Raw genomic sequence first — 16,817 nt, 5'->3', positions numbered from 1 at the left:
AATATCATTCCCATTACAACCATCAGCAGCCCTGAATTAACTATCGCAGCTGTCTAAAATTTCTACAGAACTAACTAAACTCAATCCCAAAATTATGCAACCTAAAACATACATAAATATATGTTAAAACAGAAAACAAATCAGATACAATGAGTAAAAATTAACTTGTCTAATGAGATGCAATTTTGGTAGTGAAGAACAGAGAATAGAAGTTCATACGATTAACGCGCAACACCGTCAATTTCTACGAAGAAAACAAACCTCAATCCCAAAATTCAACCTCGACCGACGGAAAACTCACAAACAAGCAAAAATGAACGATTGAAACAACAAATTATCGCCGAAAAACTTACCGGATGATGCGACATGGATCCCCAGCGAGTCTTCTGGTCTTCTACTGCGGCGGAGATCTGACATCACAGTGCAAAGTCGTTAGAGCCGACCCAGGGACTGTGCCCCCGGGAGCGGGCTCCGACGGTCAAGTTAGATCAGCTAGAAGATCTGAGATGGTCCTCCATAGCTGGAGAGAACCATCTTGGTGCTAGTGGTGGTGTATGGTAGCTGACGGCGTCGGGTGGTGGCGGAGCCACCTGGCCGGGGTCTAGGGTGGCGGCTGAGCCAAAGGGAAGGATCCCTCTCCATGGAGGAGGTACTTTTCATTATATAGGGTACAATTAGGTCAGGCCTTGGGCCAGCCCAGTTCAGGCCCAACTAGCAAGGAGCTGGGCAAGGCCGCCCGGAAGCGTCGGGCGAGGCTGGCGGGCGCCCCCCAGGCAAGGCTGGCGGGCGCGCACCAGGAAAGGTTGGCAAGGGAGCGCCAAGCCAGGGAGCGCCAGGCTAGGCCGGCAGGAGAGTCCCCAGCAGGGTTGGCAAGGGAGAGCCAGGCCGGGCCGGCGGGAGAGTCCCCAGCAAGGCTGGCAAGGGAGCGCCAGGCGAGGCTGGCGCGCCGGAGCTGTCTAGGCCATGCTAGTGGACCATATATCATCACCGGAAGAGGAGAATCGGTAGCCTTAAAGTATCCAAACCTCCTTTTGTAGTCGACAGGGTTGTCAATCAGATTTTGATATCTTTAATCAATAGGGAAGGGCGAGAGGCAGCGATTGAAGACGACAACTTCAGTTCCAGATATACAAGAGAGCGATGATATTAGCCCATTGTAGTGGAAGACGACAATGAAGAGAGATTTGGTTACTTTTAGTGTAAATAGGAAGGTATGTAATCTGTATGTAATTAATTAGAAGTTTGTAACACCGTGAAAATTTACAACCAATTTAAACTTTTCAAAAACAACCCATATTCATTAAGTTATTACAAAAAGGTTTCCAACTCATTTATTATCAGAGCATCCCAGAAACATCAACATAAAACAGAGGAGCGGTACGATCACGCCTTCGCCTTGCCACGGTCTCCTGAAGTACCTGAAACAATACACTGAAACTGTAAGCCCGAAAGATTAGTGAGTTACCCCCAAAATACCAACCACAATACCATACACATATCATATCATAAACAGAACAGCCATGCATATCGAGTCTACAGTGTGAATGGTCCACCTGCACCAGGCCTTCAGTCCACCCGGTCCTCTCTCTCTCCGAGTCTACAGTATGACTGGTCCGCCTGCACCGGGCCTTCAGCCCACCTGGTCCACTCTCTGAGTCTATAGTATGACTGGTCCGCCCGCATCAGGCCTTCAGTCTGTCTAGTCCACTCTCCGAGCCTCGGCATGTCTGGTCCGCCCTCTTGGGCCTTCAGCCTATCCGGACCGCTCGCCGGGCCTTCGGTCTAATCGGTCTGCCCTGGGTATGTTGGCCTACAGCACAAAGCAGGACCTGCCTCAACCCAACCCCAGTCCAACAACCTTGGGCACATAAACATATAATCATATAACATCACACAACTAATCAAACCGATCCAGCATATCACATAACATAGCAACATCCTAACCAGGATACCGACCTAACCGGTCGCTAGCATAGCATCATCCTATATACCAGGATACCGACCTTCACCAGGTCCCTAACATATACCATCCTAACTACTGGGATGCAGACATAGCAAAACAATAACATAATAACAACTATCCGGATTTCCATCCGATAAAGGGTCGGCCTTGGTGCCTTAGACCCTGTTGATATAGTGAGGATAACTCACCTGCTGTAGCTGACTGAAAAGGTAAGATCACGCTGCTCCGACCACCGACACAAACTCCACCACTGAACACTACCAATTAACCAAATCCAATAAATACCAATAATTACCAAAATACCCTTGGAAGTCAAACTGGTCAACCCTTGGTCAAAGTTAAAGTCCTCAGTCAAAGTCAACCTTCCTGGTTGACCCTACTCGCCGAGTCAACCCGTCGACTCGTCGAGTTCCTTTACTCAGAAACTCCCATCATACGACTCAACTCGCCGAGTCGCCCCAAGACTCGTCGAGTTCAACAATCTCAGAGTCCCATCCTGTTTAACTCACAGAGTCGTCCCTCGACTCACCGATTCGAGGCTTAACCAGAAAAGGTTAGGGTTCCACGACCAGACTCACCGAGTCCAAGAAGAGACTCGCCGAGTCCAAGGCAATCTTCAACAGACTCGCCGAGTTGTTCTTCCACTCACCGAGTCCAAAACATGACATCTTCATTCAGACGATTTCAGGCCATTTCATTGCTTCCAATACATAGATCTGGACTCCTAGGGCCAGATTCACACGTAAAGTTTCCAACTTTACGTGCATGCAAGGCTCAACAAGCTCTAATCAAGCTACAAGGAGGTTTTGGGACATAGATACTCTAAATAAAGCCCCATGGCTGATGCTTTAAGCTTCCATGGCTCACTATTAACCTAGATCTGAAGTTGCAACTTCAGATCTAACCTCTAAACCCGAAATAGATTCCAATCAAGCTAAAATTCCCAAAACAACAACAAAGAATGGATCTAGAAGGAGAAAACTCAAGGTAACGACTTGTTACCTCAGAAATGTGCCCAAGAAGGAGTAGATTCCGGATCTACAATGATCTCCCGATGCTAGCCTCTTGATCTCCTAACTTTCTCCTCTTAAATTCTTCTTCCAAGCTCAAACTTTAACAATGGAGGCTCACACACACTAATTAGGGTTTCTGGAACTCAAATGGGAAGTAAAGAGGCTGAGGGTGGCTATAATGTGCTTTATATAGGGCACAACTCCCGGAATTAGGTTTTCTCCCTTCAGCACCAACTCGCCGAGTCCACTTCCGACTCGCCGAGTTGGTCACTTAACACATGACCAGAATCGCGACTCGACTCGCCGAGTCTATCCATCGACTCGCTGAGTCGACCTTCCTTATTTACACTAAGGACCCTGAACTTGCACTTCTGAACTCGGGGTGTTACAAAGTTAATGGTTAAAAATAATCAGGGAGATTGGAGGATGGAGAGTGAGCCAGAAGAATACTTCCAATTTATGACGAATCGATACCTAAATGAATTTCCATGGTCATATGCTTGACTTTTTGATCCCAGGAGCTGATCAATGATGACAAATTGATGCTTACAAAAACTTGAGAGATTATTGTTGATCGATCTCGATGAATAGATGATCATGAATCGGGCGATTTAGGGCTTCAAATATCGCAATCGAAAGATGAACACGAACATTGTCGATCTATAGGTTCGTAAATTCTTCACCGATGATCTGGATATGAAAGATTGTTGATTGGTAGCCGACGTTCATTGTCGACGGACATAGAGGTGGACCGATTGAGGGAGGATGGAGACGAGGGGAAGAGATACGGTGGAGAGAGAGAGAGAGAGAGAGAGAGAGAGAGAGAGAGAGAGAGAGAGAGAGATCTGATAAGGAATGGTGATAGGAGACATATGTGTACGAGTCAATTTCTATAACCCCAAAATGCCCCTGATTCCATTTAATTCTGATGCTCCCGTCCTTTATTTTTCAACTTATTTACAAAAATGTCACGGTGCATCTTGATCATCCATTTTTTTGATCCAACGCTCCACTTTTAGTTCTCGGGTTCTCGGGAAACTATGAGTTCTCAAATGATCATCTCTCTCTGTGTGTGTGTGTGTGTATATATATATATATATATATATATATATATATATATATATATATATATATATATATATATATATATATATATATATATATATCGTATGAAGAAGTTGATCTGAAGAAGAAAGTCTTTCTTTCTTTCAATTTGCATGCAAATCGAAGGAACAAAAGAAAGGGTTTAACATATTTTACTTTCTAGGCTCGATGTTTAATATGAAAAGAATTGTTTAGTTTACGTATAAAAGACTTTAAACATGAACCAAAAGCCCAAAATATGTTGAATTTTCAAAATTGGAAGATGGGCGTCAAGACAAGTGATATAAAAACATTTGAGAAAATCAGTACAAACTTGGAGAATTAAACTCAAATTATAAAGAGTTTAGTGAAAAAAAACGTTCTGTTCCAAACCATCTCAATTAATTTGTTATTTTGCATTAAAAACATCAATATATTGCTTACAACTTATTAAACTAAAGCCATGTTCTTCCTATTAAGTATTACAAAGATAAATGACCATTTTACCTTTTTATCTCCATCAAATCAATTAAGCTACAAAAAGAGCACTACCGCACATACAAAGTATATACGCAGTTGCAATTGCATTAGACACATATGGTTGCCTCATCTGCATTGATCATACATCCAACGCCATCAACTTATAAAATGCAAAAATGGGATACATATCAAAAAGACAAAAACCTTCATTTTTCTATTAGTGCACAAATAAATAACAAACAAATCATCGTTCATGACATGTCAATAATGTTACACAAAATCACACTAATATACCAACCCAATCTCCCCGTTACATTAAAAAAAAAAAAAAAAAAAAAAAAAAAAAAAAAGAAGCTAGAAACCTTGAATCAATGAGAAAACTCGTAACAAATAACTAAAACAATACACACCTTTTTATTCAATTTCATAGAGAAATTGAAGGCAAATGTGATCTATTACTCTTTGCAATTCTAGAACAAAACATGAACATTAACATGACCGAAGACAGCAAAAAGAGCCTGAAATATGTTCGGATCTCTTGCAAACCAAGGTCCAGAAATTCCTTCTTTTCACCATATCTATTTTTTCTCTCGATTAAATATCCGTTTAAATAATCATCTATTGAGATCAAATGGTCCATATTAAATGGGGTTGATTCTTGTGGATCTTTCATTTGATGTGCTCCCATGTTGAACATTGTAAAGAATGTGGCTGACCATTCGTTCAGAACTCTCTGGAGTCAAAAAAATAAAAAAAAATGTAGATTCAGTAATTTGAAATAGCATTAAAACATTATACTTTTAAAATTGAATTCAATCAGAGAAAAACTGAAAATACAATGCCATTGCTATTCAATGGCTATAAGATAAAAAACTTTGAGAAAATTACTGTGTAATCCATTGAAAAGAATACAAAATGGATATGATTAAATTTATTTCACTTACATTAAATGTGGGATGATCCACAGGGTTGAACATTTTGAAGCAATCTCTGGAAGATGCTTTTTCATCTCCATAAATCTGGCAAGTCAACAAATTGAGTTGAAAATAAGGGAGGGAAATTTACAGGAAAACCATTATATTTTGGGCAGTTTTGCAGTTTAACCCCTAATACTTCAATTTTTCCCATTCAAACCATAAAAGTTTCAAACATTTTTCCAAATTAACCATTATGACCTGTTATATCATGTCAAAAAATGGTTAAACTGAATGGAACTTTTATGGTTTGATTGAAAAAACATATAAATGGTTAAACAGCCAAATTGCAAAAAAATAATTTTATTTTTATTTTTATATACAAACCTCGAAGGTGAAAGCCATGGGAACCTTTGCCACATCAAACATGTAATCCGTAGTTGTACCATGTGCCAGATACCTGTTTAAATACCAACCTACTTTCACTTATTTCTGTTTAAAATTAACAACATTGTATTTTAAACTTTTTTCTTATTGAAAAAATCCATATTTTTGAATTTAGAGTCTAACATATATTATAAATAATAATAATACTTACCCAACAGATCCACCACCAGATCCAACCACACAACGGTCTCCACAATGAAGGTGGTTTAATGTTTCAAGCATCAACCTCATTTTCTGTGATTCTACTCCAGATGGAGTTGTGTTTTTGTGATCATATGGCATAAAAAGAGCCTATAAAAAATTATATATAAAACTAATCATATGGAAATATATATATGTAAAAAAAAACAATGAATGAATGACTGATTAACAATTAATTTAGGACATGGAATGGAATTAATCTTGTAATATTATGCAACATCGAAAGATTTAACATCAAATAAGTAATTACTGCAGTTTGAAGCCAGAAACAAAAGGGGGCAATGAGGGGTATTTTGGGAAGAGAAACAAAGATTAGTGCTCACCTCCATTCCGGAATGTACATTGACCCAAATATGTGGTTCAAATGATGTTGAGAGCTTTCGCATTAGCTGAGCTTCAGGTTCACTAAATGGGCCAATTCCAGGATTCTCTTCATAAGGATCAAAGTCCTGAAACATATAATAATAATAAACAACAAGCCAAGGTATGTTATATGTAACATTTACATAACATACCTACAAAACTGGTATTATTGCTATACAAAATGTAGAGATGGAGAACAAAACAATCTAAAAAAAGCCACCTACTTTCACCATTTTATTGGTAACTTAACCCTTTTCTATACTTATTTTTTTTTAACATTAAAAAAAACATTTTTCTCAAAAAGGTTAAAGTACAAAATAGCATTTCATATGTAGATAACAGAAGCTGGTTAAATGGTAACAGAGCCCGGGACTGAAGGGGAAATCCAAACCTGAAATAGGGACCGTTTTTGAAAAAATCGAGAAACTAGGACTAAAACTGCAAAATCATGCCAACCACATGGACCAATTCTGTAATTTAGTCATATTATCATATAGTTCGGTGGCTAAATCGATAAAAAATATAGTTGAGTCTCTAAATCGATAAAATGGTGAAAGTATGTTGTGCTTTTCTATATATAGGTATGATCCCCTAATAACAGGATTTTTTTTTAATACAGTATAAAAGGTATTATATTTTTATCACAACAGAAAATAGTTAAGTGACTTAATCGATAAAAAGTAATAGTTCAATGGCTAAATTGATAAAATAGTGAAAGAAGGTTCTTTTTTGTATTTTAACCTGAAATCAAAACCAGGGAAATAGTTATTTTAAAGGGTTGAAAAAAGTGAAATGTTTTGATGACTATAGAAAATAGTTAAGTAGCTATAAAAGAGTGAAAGTTACACGTATTTTCCCTCTTTTTAGTCACTAACCTTCTCTTTTTTCCCCCAATCTACACTCCAATTCCGATTGAGATCAACTCCTCTTCCTGCAAAGAAACAAACAGTCATGAAATCAAGAAATATCACATTTATTTTCAAGTAAGGAAATTTAAAAAAAAAATAAAAAATGAGACCATTTCTTCTCTCACAAACATCTCCTGCTTCGACTTTTTTGCGTCCATTTAGATTTTCCATTGGCACCACCTGAGAGATTGCTATATGTGTGTTAATATCATGAGCTTAATTTGATCATTAATTTTGTATGTTTTTTTTTTCATGTAATGATAAAGAGATAACTTTAAGAAGCATACAATATGAAAGAGATGACCTTTATAACAATCTTCTCAAGGGTCTTGTTCAGCAACAGTGGATCCATTTTAGGTAAAAATTGCTCCTCACTTAAGATGGAGAGGATCCTTAATGCAAGCTCGGTTGTAATAAGCTCCCGTGCATGCTGCCCAAAACTCTGGAAGACAAGTAATCATCTGTCAAAAAAATCAGCAATATCACAATATGAGACAATACATGGCAAAAAAAAAAAGTTACTTTCTTCAAATTTTTTTCCTTTCATTTGATGCAACAGTTTGAAGAGAAAGAAAGAACTCACAAGAAGTATTCTAAACTTTGATTTGTCTTCAATGGCTGTTCTATTCCGGCAATATGTAACTACATTTAGTTCAGCATGGTAGCCTTTATTTGTACTTTGAAATGTCTCCATCTGTTGAAAAATTATGGAATCAAATGAGCATAATATATAGTACAACAAATAGCAGGAGACAAAGAAAAAAAAAAGAAAGATCCAAAGTACACCTACATGGAGTCTATCTTGGTGTCGATTAACCAATGCTTCTATCTCTTCCATTAAGGCGTCACTAAAAAAAAGAAGCAACACGATGAAAAGGTTTATAAACAAGAAGGTCGACTCAAAATTCCAGAAAGTTCTATGTGAATCAAGAACTTTCAAGAGAGAGTAAGAAGATGCTAGAAGGATCTAAAAGTACGAGTTGTGTGATTGTAAATGATCAAGAAATAGTGTTTATTTATGTTATTGCAAGAACACCACTCATGTATAGATATAGATCCTTCCATTTTAATTTGTAATCAACTAATTATTCTATACTTGTGTAGTTTTCTCTTCTTGCAAGCACTCTAATCAGTAATACTAGTGCATTAACTTAATGTATTGTTCTTGGTTTGCTTACTTTGCCTTGTTTACGAGAGTAATCCATGACCAGGGAATGAAAAATAGATCTATATTGGGAAGCTGAAACAACAAATGTAAAATGTGCATTTTAATACCAATAATTTCCAATTTCTGATGTAAGGAACCAATTATCAAATAAATTCTCCCAAAATCTTTAAGTCACATAAACCATTTTGACATACAGATCAAATTGCCTCTATTTTAACACTTTCTAACGGTTACAAAAACAGATCCCTGACTACCGTTTTTAGTATGAGATCACATCCCTCTATAATCAAACAAAAAGTTATAGAAAATGAGATAAAAATAAATTCAGCACCACGAAATCAAATTAGACAGATTACAACGCGAAAACGAGTGAAATCAATATCAAATCTATAAGTATTTGGAGACTACTGAGTTTACCTAGTGCGGTAGAGATCACGATTGATAGGCGTAACAGGAGGGAAATCATTATCGCTGCTACAGAAAATGCTCGAGAAACAAGAGCATAACAACAAAAACAGATAGGATAAAGTAATGAAATGACGACTATGATGAAGGTTGAACGCCATCTGAATCAGCAAAAATAACAGTGTAATCTTCTCATTCCGATCTCAATTGGAACTTTGAATAGCTATTAGCAATTAAATCAAAGACTTCCAGACATCTGTCGGCTTCCTAATAGATTTGTATATTTTTTTCTTGTAAACTTTGCGAAGTTGTTATTGTGCGGGGAGCGACGAAATCAACAAATAAGTTGCAGAGCAAGATGGCGATGGCGATGGGATCTTAGAGAGAGAAAAACAGACAAAGTGACTTATCGGGTGGGCTTTCCTAGTTACACGCGTTTTGTTTCTTTCTCATTTACTCCGGGTTGTTAAGTATTATTTAATCCATATACTGTCGTCCAAATCAATAATGAAAGATACTCCTATGTTTTACTAGGTTATTATGGGCTGATTAATTGAAATATTAAGACGGAGTAAAATATTTAATAATTTTTAAAATGATATTTAAAAGTGGGAAATGGAGTAATATAATCAAACCAGTAAATTATAAGATTCCTTCATGGTTCAACTAATGGTTCAAATGTTAAATTTTCCGTTCGATCTATATTTTTTAAAATTAATTATAAATGTCCGTGTATTATTATTTTTTTACTGGGTCATCCTTGTGGATATAAACTAATTATTTTGCTCTTAATAATTTTTTTTTAATTTTCTTTTATTATTTTTTATTTTTTAGATTAAAAAAAGAAAAAAATATCTCTACCCAAAAACACCCTAACCCCTTTCCTAATTTATAATGAGGCAAAATTGCAAAAATGGTCCTTGTGGTTTGCCAATTTTTTTGGATAAAGTCCAAAAATAAGTTTATTAGCAAAAAAAAAATCTTTAGTAGTTTAGCTTTGGTGTTGGTCTCTATTTCATTAACTTTAATATTTGGTTGTTAACTTTTTTAAAATGACAATTTTACCTTCGATGACTATTTTTACAGTTATCTCTTTTTACCAAATTACAAAGACCGTTTATGCAATTCTTCTTGTTAAATTTATTGAATTATTATATATTGATCACTCTTTCTTTTTAATTTTATTTAACTATTATACATTAATTCTTTTTTCAATTTTATTTTTATTAGATTAATTTTTTATCTGACTACCACACTGGTTAATTTTATTTTTAATATATAATATTTATATATTAATAAATATTATATTATTATATTATTAATTTCTTTTAACTATTTTTAAAAAAAATTATTGGGTTATTTAAAAAAATGTATTTATTAGATTTTTTATTGTATTATTACATTTAATTTATTATATTCTATATATAATAAATAATATTTTAGTGGATCGTTAATTTTTTTTAAATGTATAATTTAATTCTTTTTAATTTATTGGTTCTACCACAAAGTCTTCGGAATACGCAGAAGCACCGCATCACATTGTCGAAAATTATCGGGACCACCGCTAATCACCTTCATCGGAGGTCCAACGGAAACCATACCAACCTGTTTCACCCAACACCGCTATCCAATAGCCACCCTGCTACAATCTCTTCACAATCCGTCAGAATTCTTTATATTTGCCACTAAACTGATCGTTTTCCACTAGAACCATCATTATTTGAACCACCAAGAAATCCAACCCAAACACCCCTGTCAGTTCCTCCATTTGTTGCCTTTTACCAGATTACGCCACAAAACCATACTACCTGGTTAGTTCCTTCATTCTTTGCCTTCCACAACCCATGCACAACCTTATAACATCGAAGCTTTAAGCCTGCACTACCTGAAAAGATCTAGCGGTGGATCTGATGGTTTGAAAACCCTATATCTAACATTGTCACTATTGACGGCAGTGTGGGTAGTCAATTAGTGTAGTTTTAGTTGAGAATGACGGATTGTAGGCAACGATCGACGATTTCTGACAAGATGATGTGGCGGCGAAAGGTGGTAGAAAGTAACGAATAAAGGAACTGACCATCGGTGTTTGGATCGGACCTCCTAAACACAATATTGATTGTAACAGAAAACGACCGACTTGAAGCTTCGATGTTATAAGATTGTGCATAGGTTGTGGAAGGCAACGAATGGAGGAACTAACCAGGTAGTATGATTTTGTGGGGTAAGCTAGTAAAAAGGCAACAAATGGAGGAACTCATAGGGGTGTTTGGGTTGGACTTCTTGGTGGTTCAAATAGTGATAGTTACTTGGTGGCAAATATAAAGGATTCTGACGGATTGTGAAGAGGTTGTCGCAGGTGTCTACTGGATAGCGGCGTTGGGTGAAATAGGTTGGTAGTGTTTCCGTCGGAACTCCGATGAAGGTGATTAGCGTTGGTCCTGACGATTTTCGACAATGGGATGCAATGCTTTTGCGTATTCCGAAGACTTTGAGGTAGAACCAGAAAATTAAAAAGAATTAATATTATACATTTAAAAAATGATCCACTAAATTATTTGTTATATGTGGAATATAATAAATTAAATGTAATAACACAAGAAAAAAATCTAATATTAAAAAAAATAATTCAATAATTTTTTTTTTGAAAAATAGTTAAAAGAGATTAATAATATAATAATATAATATTTATTAATATATAAATATTATATATTAAAAATAAAATTAACTGATATATAATAATCAGATAAAAAATTAATCCAATAAAAAAAAAATTTAAAAATTAATGTATAATAGTTCAATAAAATTAAAAAGAAAGAAGAATTAATATATAATAATTCATTAAATTTAAAAAGAAGAATTACATAAATGGTCCTTGTAATTTGGTAAAAAGAGATAACTGCAAAAATGGTCCATGAGGGTAAAATTGTCATTATAAAAAAGTTAACAGGCAAATGTTAAAGTTAACGAAATATGGACCAAAACCACAGCTAAACTACCAAATAAGGACATTTTTTGCTAATAAACTTTTTTTTGAACCTTACCCAAAAAAATTGGCAAACCATAGGGACCATTTTTGCAATTTTTATGATGATTTCTTTTTTATTTTCGCCTACATCCCCGTTCAAAACCATAGATCCACCTCCATCTCCGTTTGAAATACAACGAATATGAGGTACAGACAGGTGTGGGTGACGATGATTTAGGTGATGACGAACCCTAGATGGTTCATCGATGGCAGCACATTTCGAAGTCATTGTCATCTTCTTCGAGTTTGTTTCTTGTTTAGGAGTTGAAGCCATGTCCATGATTGCTCTACATTTCAAAGCAGACCACCTGAAGTTGAACCTAAACCTCTCTTTCCCGATTCTAGTTCACTACAAATCAAGATTAGAGAACCCCCTCTCTAATTTGGGGTTTATTTATCTCAATGAAGTGAAGAAAGACAATGAGTTGCAGGTTATGGTGTAATAAATTGTCGAACAACGGACAATGGTGATGGTGATTGCAGAGTTGGTGGTTCCACCAGAGACTGTGGTGATGATTAAGGTGATGTTGGTGGTTTCACCAAAGGCTGTGATGATGGCGATCCTCCAAATCAAAAATTCGTCTACAACTCTCTCATGGATGTACCTGCGAGGTATGGAACATCACCTTAGAGGGTGGTGGTATTTTGGTGGTAATGGTGGTGGGTCGAGGATCTACAGCTAATGTTTGAAGTGATCACATGTGGGGGTTTTTCGGTGGAGGCTGTTGGAGGTGATGATGTTGCTGTTAGGTGGTTAATGGAGGTTCATGATTATTTTTTGGCTTGTGTTTGTACAAGAGGGTAGTGATGGTGAAGGAGGTGGTGGTTTATGGTTCTTTTCCCGGAAACATGTGGCATAAGGAGGAGGTGAAACGGGTGGCTTGATGGAAAGAGGGTGGTGGTCTTGAGCTTTGTATCGGGGAGTGAAGTGGAGTGAGGTGAGGGTTTCTGTTGGCGATGTAGATTTTTGGTGATCGTGGTGGTGGTTAAGTATTCTTTAGTAAAAGAGAAAAAGTGGATGTATGTGTGTGAGTGAGGGAGAGAGAAGAGACAGGGAGATATTAGGTGGACCTATAATTTTATTTAAAATATTTTTAATAATTAAAAATCATCAGAAATGATAAAAATAAATGAAAAATAAAACTGCCAAGAACATTATAGTCATTTTATGTCTCGCAAAGGATCAAGCGTGTAAATTTAAACTAACGGAGGATGAAACGTGAAATTTAACCAAATGAGGTTTTATTGGCTTCAGACTTGTAAAGGATTAAGCGTGTAAATTTTATGGAATGGGGATAAATCTCCCACTCCAGAATTAGTGCCCCGCCTTATGAGCTCCTGTATGGTCGGAGATGTCGTACCCTAGTTTGTTGGGGGGAGGTTGGTCACAGAGTCATGGGAAGGACTGAGGTAGTCCTTCAGACCACAAAGCTTATTCAGCGTCTCAAGCAGAAACTGCAGACGACTCAGAGTCGGCAGAAGAGTTATGTCGACTGGCGCCGATTGGAGTTGGAATTTCAGGTCGGCGACATGGTACTACTGAAGGTCTCCCTGATGAGAATAATGTACTAATAAGATCGATAGATTCTAAACAGACAATTAATAATAATGAAGCAAAGAACACAAGAATGGATCAAATAATGTCGAATGATTAATATTCAACACCTCAGAAGAGCTCGATTAAGAACTTCGACTGTAGAGGTGTCTAGGCTTACAATGCAACAAATAATAAGTATCGTTACCCCTTAAGGCTATACATGCATGCACTATATATAAGCTAACCCTAATAATAATCCACGGTTGGACAGCCCCAAATCGGGTATACAAAATAGACAAAAGCGTTAGGCCCAATGACACAACTCTCATAAACTCAATAATCTCCCCCTTTGCGTCAATTGATGCGAGAGAGATCAGTTCCGTTGAGTGACAACAGACTTCTTCACTGTCTTGAACACCTTCGATATAATGGCCAATAGAGTTTGACGAAAAGCAATATACCACCGAAGCATGTCTGAGAAGTTCTTCTTATTCGAAACACTGTTATGTTTACGACTGTGAGTTATTTCAAGAACATGCTCCAAACAAGTTGTGGAGAACAGGTGCTTGTCGACAAGAGCGAAAAGGAATTTTTCACCTTCGCCTCTTGTAAAAATAACAGTATGATGTGTTGGATCAATCTTGCCCATCTTCATTTTATTAAGATCACTCGGCTTCCCAATGGGCTTCACTATCGGCTTCTTCCTTAAAACATTTGCAATCTCCTGATCCATTTTAGCAACTTCATGGATGTAGGAAGCTAACATCTTTTTGATATGATCGAGAATCGGCACATACTGCTCTTGATTGGTAAGCAAAATGTTGAACAACAAAATCCAATCATGTGGATTTAGGTTTGGAAGATCATCTAAAGGAATCATATGAACCGAGTTATCTGAACCTCGGGTCAACCTGAATTGAACATTGAGAAACTTTCCAGCAGCAGAGGGTTTCAATACCTTGACAAAAGTTATTTTCTATGCACTCCATGTCAAGTATTGAGGTTGAGCGAATTCAAGATAATAGTTAATAAGATCTTGATCAACCTGTGGATGAGGAGTAGGAACTTCAACTGTTGAATCAAAACAATGAAACACGAATACCCTGCAGGTAATAGGCATATCAAACTGAGAGTCCTTCGTATTAACACACTCGAATGAGGCAACCGGTTCCAACCAGTGAGTGCTTAGGGACTCAATCGCATCTTTAATTAATTGTTCCTGAGTCCAAGGGGGAAAGAGAGCCTTTTTGCAGATCAGCTCATCTTGTTCTTCTTTTTGCTTACGTTCTTTCTCTTCTTCTTGTCTGGCTATTCAGAGATTATCATCGATTTATTTATCCCTTTTCTTTCTTTTCAAGGCATCTGCAATCGTTTCATCTTCCTCACCACTCTCATCTAAAACACCCTTCAGTTTTTCTTGTCCGTCAGAACCCGAAGCTGCATTAACCTTCGGTTCTTTGGGTTGAGATTTGATAACAACTTTAGGTGGAATAGGAGGATGTTGAACACCTTCTCCCCCTTGTTGTGGAGTGACAGTCGGCTCCATAACACCCTTCATCTGATTCAGGATTTCAATTGATGGGAGTAGTTTTGCAGTTAAATGATTCCGGATGGTAAGAGTGAGAACCGGATCGTGGGCATTGACAAGAGTAGCCAGAATGGAGAGAACATCACCAGCACAACTCCTAAGTACAACACACTCAGTTTTTAGTGAGTCAATTTCCTTCTTTGCCTGATCAAGTTGAACAATTTGGACTTCAATCGTTGTAGTTTTGCTAGCTAGTTCATCCATTATCTTGTTTTCTGTAGCAAGATCAGCCTGAAGCTTATCAAGGCGAGTATTGACAGAAGAAATAAGATAAGTGTGATATGATTTGATTTCCGATCGAATGGAGTCAAACTTCGCTTTCTCTTCTTGAAGTGACTTTGAGAGAGAATCAACCGAAGCATTGACTTTGGCAACATTGGAGTCAGCATGGCCTTTGAACGAGTCTAAGAAAATCTTCGAATCATGAATAAGATCTGCCACTTTGGTTGTTGCTTTCTTGTAGGAAGATGTGCAGGCATCCACAACCTTTGTAGATTTGTCAATTGAGGCTGTATATTGCTGAAGAGTTGTGTCGAGAAAAGCCTTTAAAACCACATTAGAATAAGTTGTCGGGGTAGCAATTAATTTGTCAAGCTTATCATTAAGACTCTTTAAATGGTGCCTTGTCACTGGAGCATCATCATCATCTTCACTTGGAAGTCGATAAGGACTATAGTAGGTAGAGTCAAAATCAAAGTTATCACCACTAAGAATAGGTGCAGAATCTATGGAAAGAGATGGTGAAAGAGGTTTGGTGGTAACAGGGGTTTCGATGTCTCCGGTAGGTGCCCCCGTATCAGATACGTTGACATGAACCGTAGGTTCGGTTGTAGTGGTTGTTGTAGTTTGAGAAAATATTAGAGGTGGAAGTGGAGCAGCGATAGTAGGTTGAGAAGAGACAGGTGGTGGTATTGGAGCAACAGAAATTGGTGTTGTAATAGGAGGAGGAGTAGGAACCGAAACATGAGGTTGTACCTCAGGAGTTGGAGATCGTGGAGGTGTGGTTCCCCTTTGTAGTCCTTCAACGTGAACCTCCTCTTCCTCATCTGAGTTAGCAGGCGAAGACTCCTTCAGTTTTCTTGCCATTTTCTTGACCTTTTTCTTTTTCAGAGAGGAAGGAACTGCTTTGTCAGCTTTACGGTTTTTGGTTGTCTCAGCAGGAGATGATGGACCTTCGGTCTTTGTTTTCTTTGACTCCTGCTTCTTCCCCCTCTTAGCTGGTTTCCCAACAGCATCCAAAGCAGACTGCATCTCTGGAGTAAGTGGTTGTGGCCCTGAAGGTGTCAGCTTACGATAATCGGCCATAACACGACTCGCACTTGAAACACAGCGGGACATCATTTCAGGAATTGTCCCGTTGAACAATAACTTGGTGGAATAAAAAACAATGATTTTTGTCGTGTGAAAGGTGGCGATTGAAGACAGCATTGCATCCGCCATAACCGGAACTTGATAATGCTCGATTGCCCGGCGAGTTACCAGAGTCCAGAAGCGTCCACATGAGATTTCTGAGTGTTTGGACGATGAGTTGAGACTCTGCACCAACTGAGACCATATCAGAGAGCCATAGTCCAGATTGATGACATGATAGAGACCATACATAATGGTCATGAAGCCTTTACTGGCACCATCTGATCCAGCGACTCGTTCAGCTAATCCCTTGAAGATGAGTGTGAAAAGACCATTCCATTGCGGTGGTAAGCAGGACTTCTTGAACATAGT

The 16,817-nt window shown here is 37.5% G+C and overlaps 1 protein-coding gene across 2 annotated transcripts; it reads right to left on the bottom strand.

The window, feature by feature from the left end:
• Positions 1-4,732: 4,732 nt before the first annotated feature.
• Positions 4,733-9,383, bottom strand: LOC145158904 (uncharacterized). 2 transcript variants are annotated; one of them, XM_079077761.1, is made up of 12 exons: positions 8,958-9,069; positions 8,551-8,612; positions 8,163-8,220; positions 7,956-8,066; positions 7,677-7,814; positions 7,483-7,552; positions 7,340-7,395; positions 6,425-6,550; positions 6,052-6,191; positions 5,841-5,913; positions 5,484-5,558; positions 4,733-5,272 (listed from the first exon to the last, which is right to left on the bottom strand). In XM_079077761.1, exons 3-12 carry the CDS (start codon positions 8,208-8,210, stop codon positions 4,964-4,966), a joined length of 1,146 nt encoding a protein of 381 aa, XP_078933887.1. In that variant the 5' UTR covers positions 8,211-8,220; positions 8,551-8,612; positions 8,958-9,069; the 3' UTR covers positions 4,733-4,963. The 2 variants fall into 2 exon arrangements, with proteins under 2 accessions (XP_078933887.1, XP_078933886.1); XM_079077760.1 differs by lacking the exon at positions 8,551-8,612 and having other exon boundaries at positions 8,958-9,383.
• Between the last annotated feature and the right edge of the window lie 7,434 nt (positions 9,384-16,817).

This window comes from Lactuca virosa, chromosome 2 (assembly GCF_052849685.1).
Source record: "Lactuca virosa cultivar CGN04683 chromosome 2, Lactuca_virosa_CGN04683_v6, whole genome shotgun sequence".
Classification (NCBI taxonomy): Eukaryota; Viridiplantae; Streptophyta; class Magnoliopsida; order Asterales; family Asteraceae; genus Lactuca; species Lactuca virosa.
The sequence above is the reverse complement of the archived record's forward strand: the minus strand, read 5'-3'. Positions and strand labels throughout refer to the sequence as shown.